The following is a 19,635-nucleotide window of genomic DNA, read 5'->3' on the forward strand; positions in this document are numbered from 1 at the left end:
TCAGCTGGAGCCCAGTGTCACACTGAGCCCAGGACCCATCTGAGTGGGGCTTCTCTCACTCAACCACATCACTGGCTAGAAGTCAGATCTTCAGGCTGGAGAACTGATAAAACATTCACCGAAGTTGCTGAGTGGTTTGGTGCTTTTATCACATTTTTCCTTACCCTGCCACAGAGCTGTGCAGCCAGAGCAGAGACCTTCCTTTCCTTACATGAGTGTGTGGTGTGCTGTAGCATCCCAGGTGTCTGCCAAAATGCTTCCTCGAAAGATACTGTACCAAAAAGTTGCCTTTGCCTGAGGGGCTGTGGTCACCATTTCCACAGCTGGTTCAGCCTCAGCCAGTGACTGAGTGCTGGCAGCATTTCCATTCTCTCTGGGCTTCCATATTTGTCTCTGATGCTCATCTCTGGAGTACCAGGTGCACACACACACAGCTAGCAGGTGGATATGAGAGGTTGCTTTTTTTTTCTTACTTTTATAAAGCAAATGATAAAGCAGCACTTTTAAGAAGATGGTTGCAGTAAGAACCAGGCTTTTTTTTGGTGGGGGAAGTGATTTCTCTCCAAAAAAATGTTTGTTGATTAAGAGTTGCTTTGTTTGGATTCTGGGCAGTTGATTGTTAATCCTGTTTAATAAAGTAACAAGTTTCTATTAAAAGGTAAATCTCTTTGCCCTTCTGTTCAAGGGTGACTGCTGGGACCCATGGTCCACAACCTGAGCCACTGTACCCCTGCTGGAGCACAAGAGTGGATCAGTAGGCTTGAGGGAGGCTTTGGCAGCCCCTTTCCTGCTCTCTCCTCTTGCCTGGTCACAGCACTTTGACAGCCCGAGGGACAGCAGCCCTGCTCCCTAGTTAGGCAGCTTGGGTTTATGGGTTCAGGAGGTTCCAACCTCAGGTGTCCTTTCCCCTTCACTAGGTGAGGGATGTTCAGCACTGCTGGAAGCAGCAGCACCAGCATTCTATGCTCACTTTTTCTGGTGTGTATCAAAAATATTTGCATTATTTATTATTTTTTTTCCCACTCTCCAGTGTTTTGCAGAAGGTTGATGCCAATGCCAAGAGCCAGAAGTGGCTGCCTGGCTGTTGGGCTGCAGTGCCAGCTTGGGCAGGGGGCAGTCTGCTGAAAGACTTTGTGGTCACTTAGTGCTCAGGTAGAGTTTCAGGAGATCTGGCATGCCCCTGTGCTCAGCTGGAATGAAGGGTTGAGAGAAGTTCTGTGCTCAGCAGCTCTGCAGGTCAGGATGTGGCTGGCTGAAGCCTGTGCCCTTGGTCTTTCAGCACCACCAGCTCCAGCAGCTGAGCTGCTTCTTTCACTTGCAGAGGGAACCTGATGCCTCTTTCCTGTCCTCTGGGGAGAGCCAGCCAACAGGTCCCTAATGATCTGCCTAAATATAATTCTGGAACAGATATTTTCTGACCAGGGAGACCTAAGTTTAGCCCACATTTGACTGCTGGAGGTCTCGTGTGGTGCACGGCCCCTCTGCACTGCCTTTCCTCTTAGCATGTGTCAGCATGAGCCAGTGGCAGTGAGGAGAGCTGAAATGGGGCTTAAAGACCCAACTGTGTGGCCAGCCAAGGCCAGGGGCTGCCTGCTGCTTTGCCCACAAGCACAAGGAAATAGGAGCAGGCTGTTGGCTGCTGTCCGGGCACAGAGCTGCAATCGAACCAGGGCAGCTCTGGGAGCTGAGCTGCTCTGCAGCTGCCAAAGAGCAACTGCAGCTACTGCCTGCCAAATCCTCGTTTCCTGTGGGGGCTGGAGCCATGGACACCTCTGCTGTCCCCACAGCCATCGCTTCTCAGAGGCCTCTGTTTGGCAGCCACTTCTCTGCTTATTGATGGCCTTGTTTCTCTGCTAAATCTCAAGCTTGGGATGTTCAGCTCTTCCCTAGGCTATCAGGGTGATGCTTCCCCTTGGGTCACCAGTGGAGAGTATTTCTCAGGCCATCTCTGCCTTGTCCCCATGCCAGCTGTGGATCCCAGCCAGGCTGTAGCTGCCTCCCACAGCTCCAGCAGGAGCAGCTCTCCTGGGCTGGGTGAAATCCCAGCCATGGCCTCGTAGCTCTGTGCTGCAGAGGGAAAATGCTTCCCATTGGCACCTCCTCTGCTGGTGTCTGGGACACCCTAAGCCAGACTTGTGCTTGACTTTTTGGACAGAAATGTGGAGGGGAGCAGGGCTCCCACGGTGGATGAAACATCCCTGGGAAAAGCTGTGCTGGGCAGCAAAGCCAGGAAAGTGGGGACAGACTTGCAGCATTTTCTGTGCCAACTACACCAGCTCCCACCTGGGTGGGCTTTCAGAGACCTGAGCAGACAGGACAGTCTTGTAACACAGCTCCAGGACAGTCTTGTAACACAGCTCCATGTCTACCTGTTAGGGGAAGCTGTTGTAATGCCCCTGCAGCTCAATCAGCTACACAGCAAAACAGAGGAAGAAGAAGCATCCAGGCAGAAAAAAAAAAAAAAAAAATCCTTCAGTACTTAAAGGCTGGGTTATTTATTCCAACAACTTATATAGTTCTACCAAACCATCTTTAACACAAAACATGTCTCCTGAAAGACAGAATGGTGTGAGATCCTACCAGAGATCATCTCAGCTAACAGCTTGCAGAGCTAAGCCTGAATTTCAACAGTCAAACCAGCAAAATGTTTCTCTCCTCCCCTTACCAAGATCTTAAAATGCTAAAAACCCAAAGAAGAGGATGCCTGGGGCTGGTGCTGCTGGGGCTGCAGGTGGAGCTCATCCACACAGAGCTGTGCTTTGGTCCTTTCCTGATGCTAAGTGGCAGCAGCACAGGTGAGTGGTGCTTGATTTGAAGGCAGCAGGACTGGCCAGGTCCCTTCCCCACTGCCCACCCTGACAAGGAGCTGTACAGACAGTCCAGAGGCCAGGTCAGGTCTAAGATGTAGATGAGGGTGAGGCTTAGAAAAAACAAGAATCTATATTTCTAATCTATGGAAACAGAATAAATAATAGCCTAAATTTGCAGAGGAGAAGGTACCTTGGACAGGAGACTCTGATGTGTCTTTTATTACTGAAACTGTTTCTTCCCCGAGGGGAAAGCTGCAGCTAAGGCATCTTGAGAATGGCTCATGCCAGAGCCATGGCAGTGCTGCTCTGAACCCTTAGGGATGGCAGCAGAAGTCTTTTGATGGTGCCAGTCCTTGCACAGCATCCTGTGGCTCTCTAAACAGAAAAGGTTGCAGCAGAGGCATTTGACAGTTTGCTGTTCCACAGGTAGCTTTTGTCCACAGGTTCAATAGCAAATTCCTGTTTGGTGCTCACAGCAAGGCCTTCCTCCTGCCCACCCCACTCCCTGGGCACCCTCATGGGGAGGGGCTCTTCTCCTGCCCCTTTGGTCTTGCTCCAGGATCCTTTTCAGAAGAAGTGGCATCTCTTTGGCTTTCTGCAGAAGGGAGGATTGGGAAGAAAGGTTGGTTACACCCTGCTGAGCACACAGAGAGCAGCAATGGCTGCAGTTGATTTTATTCTGATTGCCACCTGAAGACTTATCATGACACACCCAACCCCACCCCCACACCTCCCCACCGTGGCCAGATCCTTAAGACTATCAGGGGGCTCCTTCTGCTCCTGGAGCACAAACACTTCTCAGAATATCTGGTGATGCTGGGGGGAGCCTGGGAGCAAGACTGTGCTGGCCTTATCTAACCTGCAGTGGCAACTTGCACCCAGCCTGGCAGCTCCTTCAGCTGCTCTTGGTCACAGGAGCTCTAATTTGTGCTCATTATGGCCTGGTGGATGGACTTGTGCTAGTATGAGCATGTTGAAAGAGGTACACTTGGGATAAAACCTTTTCAAGTGGTTTTGTAGTTATAGGTTGTAGACTGGAGAAGCAAAAGAGCAAGGGAAAAGCTGAGTCCTCTGCAGGGGTGCTGTGTGGTTGGTGGCCTGTCAGTGAGATGGGAGAGGCTGTTTCACTGATGCTCTGAGCAGAGGATTCATGCTTTGTGTGGTCACAGAATCCCAGAATGAGTTGGGTTGGAAGGGACCTTGAAGATCATCCAGTTCCAACACCCCTGCCATGGGCAGGGACACCTCCCACTAGATTTGGTTGCTCAAGCCCCCATGCAACCTGCCCTTGAACACTTCAAAGCTTGGAGCCTCCACAGCTTCTCTGGGCAACCTGTTCCAGTGTCTCACAGGCAAGAATTTCTTCCTAATGTGTAATCTCAGTCAAACTTCTTCCAAATGGAAGACATCCCTCATCCTGTCCCTGCCTTTGTACAAAGTCCCTCTCCGACTCTCCTGCAGCCCCCTTCAGGTACTGGAAGGCTGCTCTAAGGTCCCTCTGGAGCCTTCTCTTCTCCAGGCTGAGCAGCCCCAACTGTCTCAGCCTGTCCTCACAGCAGAGGTGCTCCAGCCTCTTTGTGGCCTTCTCTGGTCCTGCTCTAACCATTCTAGTCAGCCAGCATATGTGGAGCAGGCTGATACTGCTGCTGTGTTTGGGCTGCAGGGGAAGATCTGGAGGTGGCTGATGGTGTTCAAAATCATTTCAGTTCTTATTTCAAATACCTGGGAAACTAGCTGGAGGCTGATTGAAGAACACAACCCAACCACCCAAACAAAGAGCAAACCACCCACTGCCCCTCAGCTGGGTTCTTTACAAAGCCTGAGGTATCTCTAATGTGTGTCACAGTATATCAGAGGTTGGAAGGGACCTCAAGAGAGCATCGGGTCCAGTCCCTCTGCTAGAGCAGGATCACTTAGGGTAGTTTGCACAGGAATGCATCCAGGTGGGTTTTGAAAGTCTCCAGAGGAGACTTCACAACCCCCCTGGGCAGCCTGTTCCAGGGCTCTGTCACCCTCACTGTAGAGAAGTTTCTCCTCATGTTGAGCTGAAATCTTCTATGTTCAAGTTTGAACCCAATGCTCCTTGTCCTATCACTGTGAACCACCCAAAAGATCCTGGCCCCCTCCACTTGACACCCACCCTTCAGCTATTGATAGACATTGATCAGATCCCCTCTCAGTCTTCTCTTCTCCAGACTAAACAGCCCCAGGGCTCTCAGTCTCTCTTCACAGGGGAGATGCTCAAGTCCCTAATCATCCTCATGGCTCTCCCTTGGACTCTCTCCAGCAGGTCTCTGTCTCTCTTGAACTGGTGAGCCCAAAACTGGACACAGTATTGCAGGTGTGGTCTCACCAGGGCAGAGTAGGGAGGTAGAAGAACTTCTCTAGACCTGCTGAACACACCTTTCTTGATGCATCCCAAATGTGTAGTTTGCCCTGGCAAGGCTCTTGGTCGGTCCATGTCTCATTTAAGCAGCAGTGGCTGTAGAGAGCAGCTGAGCAAAGGGCCTTGGCTGGAGTGTGCGGTGCTCATGTGCCAGGAACCTTGGGACCATCCCACTCACTGCAAGGGCCTCTTGGCCTGGGCAGTCTCCCACTAGCTGAGCACCCACTGAGCTGAAAGCATCAGTGAGGAGCAGGATGTGTCTCCTCAGCACCTGTGTGGTGCTCCCGGAGCCAGCAGTGCTCCGCGGCGCTGCCCCTTCCAACCCGGGTGCCCAGCTCGGGGGTCCCTGGCGTCTGCAGCAGCTCACCTGCTGCTCCCATAGCGAGGTCCCCCAGGTCCTCGGTCAGCTGGCGCATGCTGATGGCGGTGGCCTCTTGCTGGATGTCATGCACAGCGTTCCTCCGGCCCGCCCGGTCGCAGGAGATGAAGTCTGTGTAGGTGCTGGACTCGACCTCCATTTCATCTCCACACACCTGCGAAGCGCTGCGGGGGGAAACCGGCTGTGAGGCCAGGGGTGCTCAGCGAGCCTCTACTTGTGACACCCCCCCAGGTTAAGTTACTCTGTGGAGTTCAGTTACAGCACAAGAAAACAGTCCCTGTAACTCTGCTCCAGCTCCTCTGGCAGCAGCTGCTCAAATCTCAGATGTCAACCCTGTCATGTGGGGCCACCAGCCGAGTGCCACCGTGCTGGGTCACCCAGGTTGGGCTACCCACCATTCCAGGTGACCTGCCATGGTGGATGAGGGCAGGTGGGCAGGAAGGATCCATCCCAGCTGCCTCACTTGTCCTTGTTCTGCCTTCTGAATGCACAGCGAGGCAGATGAGGTATTGGCCATCATCTCTTGTTGGGTTTCTACCCTTCTCCTTTAGAAGCTTTTTCTCCTCCTTCCTCCTCAAGTGAGGCTTTGACTAAAGGTCAGATTTGGCTCTCTGCACTGGGGAGGGTGGAGGAGTGGGCTGCTAATCCAGCCTGCAAGTGTAATGGGAACTGATCAGGGTCCCAATGGATGCAGCTGGGAAGCCTGGGGAACAAGGCAGTGTTTTATAGGGGCTTTGGGCCAGTACTGGCCTCCACTGGCTGTTGGATGTCACTGAAGAAGTACAGGGCTGGACTGCTCTGTCATAAGCACTTCAGCATCTGCAAACCAGCCCTTCTGTGAGGTCTTTGGCTCCCTGCACTCGAGGCTTGTGTCTGTGCCAAGCCAGAGCACAAAGAAAGGCTCGGAGTGGCCACTCGTCACCCATGAACTCCACTGCCAGGCAGCTCTCAGCTCAGCCTGATGAATCCATGAGTGGTTGGGTTTCCTCCTGGCTGAGGGTTTCCCTGGCCAGTGTTTGTGCAGCAGGCAGAGCCCAGGGGCCTCAGCAGCCCAGGAAACATGTCATGGGCATCTCAGCACAGAGCTGGTCAGTTCCCACTGCCTCTGCTCTGCCAACCTGCTGCTCTGGGTTCCTCCCCCTGTTTACTGGCTTTGGCACTTGGTTTGTTTTTCTGGGAGGAAGTCTGAGATCAATCATTGCCTTATCAGTGATCCTGCTCCCTGTACAAATGCCTTTAGCCCTGCTGATGTTGGTGGTGCTTGGAAGAGGTCCTGAGACAAACACTCACGAATAGTGAACAAAAAATTCCACTTCTTGTCCTTTTGTGTCTTGGGGCTAATGACCACTGAGAAATCTGCTTAGCCTCCTGCACAAATCCTGCTTAACACTGAGCTTCCTTCTAGGGAACTCTGCTGGCAGACCACCAGCCTGGGCAGGAATTGCTCTCCTCACTCTGTAAACCCTGCTGTTGTGGCAGTAGAAAGATGCAATAACCAGGAGAAAACAGGTCAGACTCTCCTCATTCCTGGGACTGAGCATGGTGCAGTAACCTCAAACCTGCACAAACCCAGAACATTTCAGGAGTCCCAGGAACTCCTTTTTTGGTGCTGTGCCAGTCCAAGGAACACTGGCACCAGGTCACTGGTGGGACCTCCCAGGAGAACCTGCCTCCAAATCTGGCAAATCTGTGCAAACAGCTGCCTGCTCCAGGGCTTGGCATCCATCTGGGCCCTGTTAAATGAGTCTTGGGAAGAGCTGCATCCCTTGTCCTGGGAAGAGATCCCAGCTGTTGTTGTTCTTCTCTTCCCTCCTTCCTTTGCAGAAGTGCCCTTCCCAGAGGAGGTGCCCACTCTGGGTGCAGCAGCCTGGCTGAGCTCAGTGAGGGAAGTGCCTTTTCCCTGGGACAGGACAAGCATTCAGCATTCCCAGACGAGTCCTCCTGGCAGCTCAGCAGAGTCCAGAGGCTGCTGACCTCCTATAGCTGCCAGTGGGACACCACAGGGACTTGGGACACTTCCCTAAAAGCAGTCCTCACTAGCCTGGGTCCATCCCCATGTCAGTGAGGCCAGTCCAGAGCTGATGTGCTCAGGGATCTTGCCCCTCCAACATGGGCTGGCCCACTTGGTTTGCCAGGTGGACTCCAAAAGGTGAGGAGCAGGAGCCAGGAGCAGGACAGCCCCCAGGATGCAGCATTTTCATAGAATCATGGAATAGTTTAGGTGGGAAGGGGCCTTTAAAAGTCATCCAGTCCAACCCCCTGCAGTCAGCAGGGACATCTGCAGGATACTCAGAGCCCCAGATAACCTGATCTGGAATAGTTCCAGGTTGGGCATCTCCCACCTGTCTGGGCAACCTGGGCCAGAGTCTCACCACTCTCAGTGTGCAAAATGTCTCCATTCTCTTCAAAGTCTCCCTTGTTTAGTTTCACACCATCACCCATTGTCCTATCACAACAGGCCCTGTTAAAAGGTCTGTCCCCAGCTTTCTTATCAGCCCCCTGAAGTACTGAAAAGCTACTATAAGGTCTCCCAGAGTCTTCTCTTCTCCCAGCTGAACATCCCCAATTTTCCTGAGGTCCCTTGGTGTGGCTGCCCAGGGCAGATGTGCTCAGCTGCGGCAGTGCTGTGCCAAGGGATTAAATGCCCCATCCCAGGGGAAAAGGCTGAGATCTGGATTGAAGGGAGAGGCGGGGGGATGCCGGCGTGCAGGATCAGTGCCGGGTGCCGGCTGGGAGGCCGGGAGGTGGCGTCTGTGATTTATTTCTGTCCCAGGGCTGCAGCGTCCCTGCCTTCCGCTCCCCACGCACGGAGCCGGAGCGGGGCGGCTGGATGAGCACAGCTCGCAGATTTGCGCCGTTCCTCCCGGACTTTCAAGCCGGGCAGCTCTCAAAAGGTTCCCTCAAGCCTTGTGAGCAGATCCCTCCCTGCTGGCAGAGACACTCCGGCCTCAGCCTCCAGGAAGGACCAAGGAGGTGACTGGAGCAGTGCCCTCCGTTTTTGATAGGAAAAATCTGGGTTTTTTTTCAAGAGCGTTTCCACATTTCCAGGCAGATGCAAACCAGCTCAGCGGGTTTCTAGTCAGAGGAAACATCTTTTAACATCTGTCAGAGACAAGAAAGGAATCAGCTTCCCTCTTGCCCGCATAGTTCAACCTGAAACTGTCACCATGGACAGTCCCGTAGGGGTGGCAGCAGGGCGGTGCTCACACTGCCGTGGGCTGGCAGAAGGGGAGGAGGTGCCAGCTGCTGCCAGCGCCGCAGGAATGAGCCCGCAGCACACAGGTGCACAGCGGCGGAGGGGGGAGGGGGGGTGTGAGTTTCCAGGGCGCTCCAGTGAGATGATTCAGCTGTCCCCAGAGGGGTGCTTCCTGCTGCCCTTCCCTCTGCTGATGGTTTCAGAAATGGTCCCTGTGTCCTCAGCACGGCGTGCCAGCCCTCTGTGATGGGGCAGGGCATGCATGGCACGGTGAAAAAGACCATAAGCAGGGGGGCAAGACCTGCTGCCCATGCCTCAAAACCTTTTCTGTGCTGCCTGGAGAGAGGCTGTGTCCCTTCCACCGTGGGGATATGGTGCTGCCTGTGCCAGAGCAGCTGGCCCCAAGTGAAGAAACCCCTCACAAGCTGCCACAGACACCAGATAATTCCCCAGAGCCACCTCTGCTCCCTTGCCCCCCCGAAATAACCTGGCTGTGCCAAACATGCCATGTGGCTTAGGCTGATTTTTCCGTAGTGCCTCCTGAGGATTCAAAACTCTACAGTCTTGACTTTGCTGGCTTGGACTCGGCTTCCGGAGCTGAGCCTGCAACTGGGCTCACCAGCATGTTCCTGGGAAGTCCCCCAGCTGCTGAGGGAGCAGCTGGCTCTGCTCTGGGGGACTGCAGTTAAGCCAGTTACACTGGTGCTGAATTGTACCCAATTAGAAGCTGAATGCTAAGAAATTAAAGGCTTAAATGTTTCTCCTGCCTTTTGGTAGAAGAATCTGTCTGTGGCAACAGGCTGCCCAGGGAAGTGGTGGAGTCACCACCCCTGGAAGTGGTCAAAAAAATGTGTAGACATGGCACTTGGGGACGTGGTTTAATGGGCATGGTAGTGTTGGTTTGGTGGTTGGGCTCCACGATCTTAGAGGTTTATGATTCTATGGTTTCTTTTGGGCCAGATCAGTACCCCTCAGTCTAGCTGTCAAGCCAACATTTAGTTCCTATTTTCCCCTTGCCTGCTTCTCCACAGCACAGATCCCAGGGACCGTGAGCAAACAGTTACTGCAAACAATGTGAGAGTGGAGGCGAGTGGCCTGGAAATGCTCTGGGCAGGTTAAACCCAACAGCAGGGCTGGGCACCTGCAGAGCAAACACAGACCCTGTGATCAGAGCCAGCAGCTGGGCTCTGACTCCAAGGGATGGGATGGGATGGGATGGGATGGGATGGGATGGGATGGGATGGATGCTGCAGTCACACCCAGCCCCATACTCCAGTTTCCAGCAACCCCTTCACACAATACCGCATCTGTGCCTCATCTGTCCCTCATCATGCCTAGGAAGGGCCAGATTTGGTCCCAGCAGTGCTGCTGGCTATCAGCAGCTTCCTTCCCCTGCTTTGCTTCTCCTTTCTGCTCTGCCTTTCTTACCTCTTGCCTTCCTCAGTATTTTCCTCTCCATCTAACCTGCTTTTGGAGCAAGAGCCAAGGGCTTCTAGGTCACAGAAGGTCCTGTTGAGCTCTGCACATCTGCAACACTGCTGGGTGCATGGGGGCTGAGCCCCCTGCTCAGCCATCTCTGTCCCTCAGGGCAGCCAGCACAGCACCCCAGGCTGCTGCAGGGGAGGAGATTGAGAGGTTAACCACGGGAGAGGATTTCCCTGCTGGTCAGAGCCTGCATCATGCCTGCTCCCACCCTGATTTCCTGTGGAGGCTTCCTTGCTCCTGAGAGTTGAGCTGGACCAGCTGCCTTGCACACTGTGCCGTGCTCTGGGACACCCAAGGAGGGGAGTCCTGCACCTTGGCCTTCTCTGCAGCCCTGGAAGGCAGCCCCAAGGGCAGGGACTGGGACCCCAAGGTCCTTGGGGGTGGGAGCCACAGCAAACTGACGTCCTAGGGTGCTGCTGTGTGGCCTTGGCGCTCAGCTGCCAGTGGCAGTTGGGGCCAACGGCTGTAGGTGCCAGTTGAAGACGGTTCCCTCCTCCCACAGCCCAGCAGGAGCCGGCTCTCCTGCCTGCCTGGTGTCACCTCACAGGATCTAACACTCTCTTTTGGCCCCCAGACTTCCAGACTCATAAAGCCACAAAGCCAAGCTGAACCTTGCTGTATTTTGGGGCTGAAATTCCAAAGTTCTCCTACCAGGGAACAAGGATATGATCCCTTTTGCTGCTCATACATCGCATGCCACCTCTCTCCACTCCATCACCAACCTGCAGGGACCATGGCATGAAGCAGCAGGGTCACCTCGAGCTCTGTTGTGCAGTGGTCCTCGCCCTTCCATTCCAGGCTCCAGTGAGTATTGTTAGCCCTTCCTGCTGGGATCCATAACAACAGCACAGCACAGCCCAGGAGCCTGCTGGGCCTCTGAAACATGGACAGTGTGAGGTGGTCCAGAGCACAGGGCCGGGAGCCACAGGATTTCTGTGCTCCCTGAGGGTCTGCTGTGAGGCTTCCTACTGCCTGAGTCGCATCCAGACAGGAGGGGAAAAAAAAGTCCCATAGGGCTGAAGCCAGCATCTGAGGTCAGGGGGTTTCCACCAACTGTCTGACAACTTCCAGCTGGAATTTCAGCAAAGTTTCCACTGGCTCTGTTCTGGGAACACGCACAAGGGGTTGCACATCAAAGCAGGAGGGCTGGGTGCTGGTGCTCTGGGGGTCAGAGTATTCTTAGAGTATTTTTAGGCCTGTGCTTGTGCCTTAAAGGCCTCACTATGGCTCCCCTGTGCCCCAGAGCGAAGGTCCACAGCCAGAAGCTGAGCCGAAAATGCAGTCTTAGAGTCAGACACTCGCCTGGTGGGAAAAGCCCTTCAGATGCAGCCCTAACCCTACACCTCCCTGCACACAGCTGTCAGACCATGTCCCTGAGCACCTCATCCAAACAGTTTTTAATCCCCTCCAGGGATGGTGACTCCACCACTCCCCTGGGCTGCCTGTGCCAGTGCCCAGTGATTCTAATCTAAACCTCCCCTGGTGCAACTTGATGCCATCCCATCCTGCTGGGAGCCCAGTCTGGTAGCAGCTAAGTATCACAGTATCACAGTATATCAGAAGGGACCTCAAGAGATCATCAGGTCCAATCCCCCTGCCAGAGCAGGATCACTTAGGGTAGTCTGCACAGGAACACAACCAGGTGGGTTTTGAAAGTCTCCAGATAAGAAGACTTCACAACCCCCCTGGGCAGCCTGTTCCAGGGCTCTGTCACCCTCACTGTAGAGAAGTTTCTCCTCATGTTGAGGTGAAATCTTCTATGTTCAGGTTTGTTCCTTTTCTTATCACTGTGCACCACCCAAAAGAGCCTGGCCCCCTCCCCTTGACCCCCACCCCTCAGCTATTGAGAGACATTGATCAGATCCCTCTCAGTCTTCTCCAGACTAAACAGCCCCAGGGCTCTCAGTCTCTCTTCACAGGGGAGATGCTCAAGGCCCCAAATCATCCTCATCCTTGGACTCTCTCCAGCAGGTCTCTGTCTTTCTTGAACTGGGGAGCCCAAAACTGGACACAGTATTGCAGGTGTGGTCTCACCAGGGCAGAGTAGAGAGGCAGACTGTGTCCCTGCTGGACACCTTTCTTGATGCATCCCAGGATACCATTGAATGCAACAGGCATTGGTCAGCATGGGGACAGGGTCTGTGCCAGGCACAGAGCTCCCCTGCTTTCCTGCTGTGTCTGTGTTCTCCCAAACAGGGAGCAGCCTGAGCTCCTGCACACATGTCCATCTCATGTGCTGAGCAGCTTCTTTACAAGCAAACACAGTGCAGAAAATCCTCACCATCCTTCAGTGGTGAAGAGATGTCAAGGTTGGCCATGGCCCATTGGTATTTATGGAAGGCTTTTGTTGTGGGGTTCCTCATAATAACTCTGCACCCTCTGGCTTTGACACACTAAATTCAGCCAGCACAGACATGGCTTCTCCAGGCACTTTGGCAGGAACAGAGCTCCTAGGCCTCTAGTGGAAAGTTGTAATTGATACAGGAAGAGAGCAGATACAAGAGGAGGACCAAGACTTGGTGTCCATAACAGATCCCTTCTTTTGCTCTAGCCTGGTTTTACAATCTAAACAGCAGTTAATGCTGGTAGAACTGGTAACTAATTGCTTAGCCCCAGGTTTAAGATTAGGCTTAAGCTGACTCCTTTACAACTTCTTAAAGCTTGCATTTAGTTCTACCAAGCTCTCAAAACTCCCTCCTCTCTCTGCTGACCTTCAGCACATCCCCAGAAACTCCCACTGCAGTATCCCTGCTGTCTCGGGTACCTCCTGCTGCCCTACATGCTCCCTGCCACTGCCTGGCTCTTAATTGATGCAAGAGATGCTCCAGCCAGATTCCAAAATCCTGGCCAACTCTTGGCATCAGGGTAGGGTGAGTTCTTATGTGCACTGCTATGGTCCCCAGGGGAGAGGGGGAGGCTCAGAGAGGATCAGGGAGGCAGGTGGGATTGCTCATCCCCATCAGCATCTTCTTAGCATCAGTACATGTGGGCAGTGGCAGGAGGGAATCATCTGTCTGTCCATCCATCCACCTGTCAGGAGAGCAGCCAGGTGCCCAGCTCTGGCCACACAGCATTGCCAATCTGCATCCCCATGCCTGGAGCAGGCAGCACCCTTCTGCAGTCCCCATGGGGCATGGGTGCTGAATGTCTGCTCAGAAAGCCCCCTGCCACGGGAGGAACCGCGGCTTGCCTTGGCAGCTGGGCTTGATGCAGCTCTCTGCTCCTTCGTTTCCCAGCACTGAGCCTGGGCTGCAGCCTGAGCCTCTTCTGCAGCTTCTCACTAAGTTGATTAATGGCGATAATTGGTCTCTTTGTGCATCTGGAGACAGTTGCCGTGACAGCAGCTGTATGTTTGTTTTGTTCCCAGGTCGAACTTGTTTTTCACACCCCACGGCTTTGAGGTGCTAATAAATCAGGACACTCCGGTTCCCCTCCTGCACCTCTGACAGACACACAGCCCTCTGAGGGATGAGGTGGCAGACCTGGAGGAGGCATGCCTGGCCCCACCAGCCCTTGAGACATGGCAGGCTGGCATCTACCTCCTCCCCATTTTTCACCCCTTCAAGCCAAGCTGGCAGTGGGTGGCCATGGCACTCTGACTTCTGCACAGCAAAGAGCAGTGAGCTCACCCAGCACAGCCCTGAGCACCCATCACCTTGTGAGACAGCACCCACAGCTCTCCCTGTCCCCTGCAGAGACCCTTCCAGAGCTCTAAGGAACATGAGGCTATGCCTCTCCTCCATTATTTTCATTTTCTCCCAACTTCCTCTTTAGCTGCTTGCATTTGTCGACATATTTTCACATGAACAACATCAGTGACTGTGTGGTGTGGAAGATCTGCTGCTACCTGAACTTGCAAAGCAGGTGAACCACAGGCCAGTCACTTTAAACCTTCAGCTGCAAAAGCCCCACAGCTGCTGTTGCAGACACATTACAGGAAGACTCATGTATTGACCCTGCCTGTCAGAGTGTCTTCTCCATCACACCTTTGCCATGGGGTGGATTCCTCTGCCACAGGAGTCCCCTTCAGATTTGTATTCCTGCATTTCCCTCAAATCACTCAGGCAGAAAAAGCCCCTGCTGAATTTTACCTCAAAGGCTGGAAACTCCCCAGTGGTTCCACAGCTCTTCTGACCACACCAAGGCACCAACCTCTCAGTGAACTTCACCTACTCAAACCTCACTTGAATTCCTGGCCCAGAGATGCTCACCCCAAGAACAACCTCCTCAACACCTTATGGACTTTACTAGGCAAGGAGGAGCCAAATAAGTGCAGAGGAGATGCAGCTGAGGCTATTTTCTGGCACAGCTGCTCTTGTCATTTATAAAAGGAAGGGGAAGGCACAATAGGTTTTGATGGGATACCTCTGCTTAGGGGTGGAGGAAGGTCCTTCTACAAAGACAGAGGTAAGCAAGGATGGGTCTTCATAAAAATACAATTTTGTCCAGCTTTGCTTTGTGGTCTGAGGAGCTGAGCTCTGCTGCTGTGTGAAAGTGGTGCTGGCATGGCTGGGAAGGAGAGCTTAGCTTGCAAGAGGTGTTGTGCAGGCTGTCTGTGGAGTCTGGGCTGCTGCTAGTTGAGAAGATTCTGCCTAGCACAAGGTGCATGAAGCTGAGAGCTGCCTGCTGAATGTGAAGCTGTGAAACCTCCTGAGGTGCAAGAGCTCTGGCAGCTCCCAGTGGTGCCTAAAAATAACCAGGGCAACTCTTCAGGGTGTCAGCATGGAATGAGGCTGATTAGCAAAACCAGGTTTAGCTCTGCTCCCTGGAGCTGGCTGGCCTGTCCTTCCACCCCACTGCACCAGAGAAAGCCAACAGCATTCCCAGGGCAGGGGCAGACCTTGCCTGGGAAGATGGGGACAGGGAAAAGATCTGGTTTGGGGAGCCATGAGAAGGCTTAGGTGACTGGGGTGGTGCTATTGGTGCTTCACATACAATAGAAAAGGAAAGTGTTAGGAGTTCAAACCAGGCTGGCAGTGAGAGGTGGCCAAGCTAAGCCCTTTCAGGTAGCTTCACAGCTTGTGTTACCCACCAGAATCAGCAGCCCCCTTTGGCTGTGCTACCTTGCTGGTGCCTTACCCTTCTGGCCTACACACCCTTTTCTCTGGAGTGTTCTGTGATGGATGGAGGAGTTTTGTACATCTGTGTCAGGTGACAGCAGCTTCTGAGCCTTTCTGCAGGCAGGGTGGATTTGTCTGCCTGTGTCACCAGGGATGTGACATCTGGACACGAATCAAAGCGGTGCTTGAGGCATGCCTGTGACCTTACACTGGGGATGCTCAGAGATCACTGCAAGTTAGAGCCTCAGGAAATGGAAAGCTGTTAATTAAGTTAATTGCCAGCTATTTTATGGTCCACTGGAATGCAGCCTAGGTGTGGAAGGACATGGGGTGTTTGTGGTGTAGAGGGGAAAGATGCTGGGTACAAGAGATGAACTGCTCTGAGACCTCCAGGAGGAATGCCTGCAGAGTCCCAAGAGCCTCTGTTGCCAGATCTGCAAATGATGCTACCATAGCAGCTCTGTGCAAGGGAAAGCTCAGGGCAGGAACATGAGCAAACAGCAAGCTGATCTGAAGAGTGAGGAGATGTTCCAAGCACAGGAGCCCTAGAAGTGAAACCAGGGAAAGGACTGTCTGAGCTGGTGGATCTGCTGTTTCCATGAGCACCACAAAAGGTTAGGTTCTGGGCATTCCCTGGCTCTGGCTGGGCTGACACCACGTGCAGAGTCAAACTCCCTTGGGTGGTCATGCACAGCAAACAATGTTCTCATTAGGCAGGCTGTGAGCAGGGTCTGCACACAACATTCCTGTCCCTGTGCAGCATGGCTTGGGCTGGGAGCTGCCCTCAGAGCTGGCACTGGAACAGGGCTGATGTAGGGAAAATACAGCAGGACTGTTGATGTGTTGTCCCTCTCAGCAGTTTTCTAGCATCTAGCAATTCAGAATCCAGGCAGAAGTCCAATGACTTTACAAAACAGGAATGGAAAGACCCAGTCTCCTTCTCTGGAGGCTTTCAAAACCTGCCTGGATGTGTTCCTGTGCAACCTGATCTGGGTGAACCTGTGTTAGCAGAGGGGTTGGACTTGACCTCCAGAGGTCCCTTCCAACCCCTGCTACTCTGTGATTCCTCTTTGGGTGATATCTCCACGTCAACTGTGAATCCCTTACCTGCTTTAGTTGACTTTCCTGCTGGGCATGACTTCACACAAGGTTCATATGCAGCAGGACAGTGGCTTCTGGGGAAGCAAAAGAAAAGAAACATGAGAAAACATTATCTGTGCTCCTGGTGGGAAGTATGGAGCTCAGCTGCTTTTTCCACTGGTCAGGGCAGCAAAGGGGAAATGGGGTCTGGCAGGGCTTTGCCTTGCAGGCTTAGCCAGCACCTAGTTTGGTGAGCATGGAAACACCAAGTGAAGGGCTGTGGGATGGTGGTGTTCATCTGGCACCTTCTCAGGAGGGTTACAGAGACTGGGCTTGCTGTGTCTAAGAGCAAGGGATGTCCAGGCATGGGCCTGCCTTCACAGAGAAGTTCATGTTGGTTCTGTTTCTCCTTTTGTTAATACCAAGTGGATGTGCTGGGGGGAACCAAAGCAACTCGTGTGTCCTGACCTGCACCACAGGGAGGCCCAGGGGCTACCTCAGAAGTATAAATGAATATTGGTTTGCAGCTTCACTGCCCTTTAAAGAAGTGAAAGCCCCATGTCAGCTTCTATGAGGCAAAAGGGGATGTTAGAAACTGTACTTTTAGCCTCCTTCTCCTCTGTTTTCTCTGCTGCTTGTGCACAGCTGTGCCTCCTCCTGTCCCCGAGCCCCCTCAAAGACATTTCCTTTGTGGCCTTAGCATCTGAGGGTGCATTGCAATCTTCTGACCTGCAGAGCCCAGCCAACAAGACACTTGCTTATTTTAGCAGCTGTTTCAGCTTTCAGACTTTTTGGAACATCATGGACTGCTTTTTTCACTTTGTCCCAGGCACAAATATTAGCAGGATAGAAAGCAAGACACGAACCATTTAACCATGTAAGCAGCAGCTCATCCATTCACCCATCTCTGGCTTGTCTGGGCTGAGCAGCACTCTGACTGGAACTACTCCCCATAACTTTTCAAACTGGGACAGATCTACAGCCTTTCTCTTTTATTTGTTGACCCACTTTTAAAGCTCCCAAGTTGTTGGAGCTCTGGCCCTGCTTCAAGGACAGGGCACTTGTTGCTCCTGTGGGCAGCTCCCCATCTGTTAAGTGGAGCTATTAATACAAGCACCCCTCACTGGATGCTTCAGATATTTGTAGAGCACTTCCAGATCTGCAGGTGACAGGCTTGCAGAAGTGGAAAATACCGATTCTGATGATGACAGAAGCCACACAAAGACAGGAGGATTTAACAGTGGTGTTTACCCTATTTACAGTGGAGTGCTTACTGGAAGCACTAGACCGGAAAAGAAACAGCATTCCCACAGCTCTGGGAATATGCATCACCCTTTGGGGGCACCAAAGAGGCAAACAAAAGCAGGAAGGAAGAAAGCCAGCTTTGGAAATCCACGAGTCTTTATTTTCTTCCTTTGCCTTCCTGCCTCTCTCCAGCTCGTGTGCTCTGCAGCACCAATGGTTAAACCTCCAGCACTTCACATGTGTTGCAAAACATCTCAAAATCCATGGCCCTCTGCCAAGAGAGGCTTAAAGCAAATTGAAGCAATGATGCTCCAAAGTAGAAGTTATCACTGAGCAGTCCTAGTCCTGATGAGATTGCTGGGGGGGGGGAAGAAGTCTGTTTTCTCTCTCTTGAAAAAGCTGATACTGGAGACAAACTCTTTAGTGACTAATATTGGCTTGCCAAGTCTGCAGCCCTGGCTCTAGCTGGATGTTTCTGCCCATGCTTGGGGATCTGGAGTCTGCAGATCTGAAGCTGGACCCTGTACTCCATCCTCTTCTGACTCATCCAATGCTGCTACTCCCAGGGTGATGAGCAGAGCCCTGAAGGCCCCTGTGTGCAAAGGCAAGGCAGTACCCTACCTGGGGAGTCTGGGAATTGAAGCATGGTGAGGTGGATTAGTCCATGCACTGCGACTAAGGATGGGCTAGAGAAACTTGTTAAAGAACACTTTATATTTCTAAACCTAGTCCTATAAGCCATCAAGGTAGCACAGATGAGTTTGGGACCCTCTGGAGATGCTGCCCATTCATAGCCCATGAGGAATGGACTGCAAGGGCATCAACTGATACATGTTCAAGGTTCAGATTCTCTCTGTTTATCAGCTGTTACCTGAAGGAATGAAGACGCAAAACTAACTCTGTGCTCTCAGCACTGCTCCCAAAGGAAGAGATTCTGCCAAACAAACCCAGAATGGGCTTTGGCAGAACCCAGCATTGTTCTACACAACAGTTGTTATGGTGCTGCTCTTGATCCAGAGAGGAAACCCTTTCTGGTTTCAGGTAAGGTGATGGCAGCAGAGAGAAGGTTGTTCTTGTGTCTCTTGCCTCCTGGGCAAACAACAAGCTGGAAGCATCACAGGTGGGAGCAAGAGGCTGCTGCTCCCTGAGCAGACTGAGTGACTCTTCCAGAGGCCTGGCCCCAGCAGCAGCTGGCATCCTCAGCCTCTGAGGTGCAAGAAAACTTGTCATTGTAGTGGAATGTTTCCATCAGCTCCTAATTACCCTGAACCAGGAGTAAGCAGGAGGGTTTATAACCCTTAAAATGCAATATCCTCTTAATCATGGCCAGGATTGTTTTGTCACCGAGATAACGACCCAATACCAGCCCCAGCCCTGCCGAGCTTTGTTCCAGCGGTGTCCCGTGGCAGGCAGCACCACAGATTAATTACACCTTGTGGAAACAGTAATTCCAGTCAAGCTGATGATGCTCTGGTGGGGTTATGTTTGGCTTATTACATCACTGCAAGAATCAACAAAAGTTGGCATTTCAGTCCTCGCCAGGCAGTTCAGGAGGTAGCAGCTTGTGACCAGCACTGTGCCTGCTGTGTGGGAGCCATGAAAAGAGCACCGAGGGCTGAGCTGGGACAGGAGTGTTGGGGAACATGCTGTGCACACCAGAAGTGTGTGGTGTAACACACGCATCCCTGCAGGCTTGAAGGGAGCCAGGCCTGGAAAAGGGGGTTCATAGTCCAGCTGATTTTCCTGCTTGTGCTGCAGGTACCAGCTGGGACCTAGAGTAGTGTCTCAGGCTAACTGCTGCTGTGAGGAGCTGGGAACAAAGTCCACACAACAGCTCAGCCTCCCCTTCTCACTGCCTGGTGCTGGCAAGCCTTGGGAGCAGCTCCTGTTAGGACTTGGCTTTTTCTAGTCATGGGCTAGAGACAACTAGAAGCGTCCTGGATACTGTGCTGGAAAACGTTTCTGGATCAGTCCATACATACAGCTTGGGTGAT

The 19,635-nt window shown here is 52.7% G+C and overlaps 1 protein-coding gene across 1 annotated transcript; it reads right to left on the reverse strand.

Annotated features, from left to right (window-relative positions):
• Window positions 1-2,985: 2,985 nt before the first annotated feature.
• PKIG (cAMP-dependent protein kinase inhibitor gamma) lies at window positions 2,986-16,465 on the reverse strand. The gene is made up of 3 exons (XM_054391773.1): window positions 16,424-16,465; window positions 5,564-5,739; window positions 2,986-3,405 (listed from the first exon to the last, which is right to left on the reverse strand). The coding sequence occupies exons 2-3, from the start codon at window positions 5,712-5,714 to the stop codon at window positions 3,326-3,328; spliced, it is 231 nt and encodes a 76-aa protein (XP_054247748.1). The 5' UTR covers window positions 5,715-5,739; window positions 16,424-16,465; the 3' UTR covers window positions 2,986-3,325.
• Window positions 16,466-19,635: the final 3,170 nt, after the last annotated feature.

Source organism: Indicator indicator, chromosome 24 (genome assembly GCF_027791375.1).
Source record: "Indicator indicator isolate 239-I01 chromosome 24, UM_Iind_1.1, whole genome shotgun sequence".
In the NCBI taxonomy this organism is placed as follows: domain Eukaryota; kingdom Metazoa; phylum Chordata; class Aves; order Piciformes; family Indicatoridae; genus Indicator; species Indicator indicator.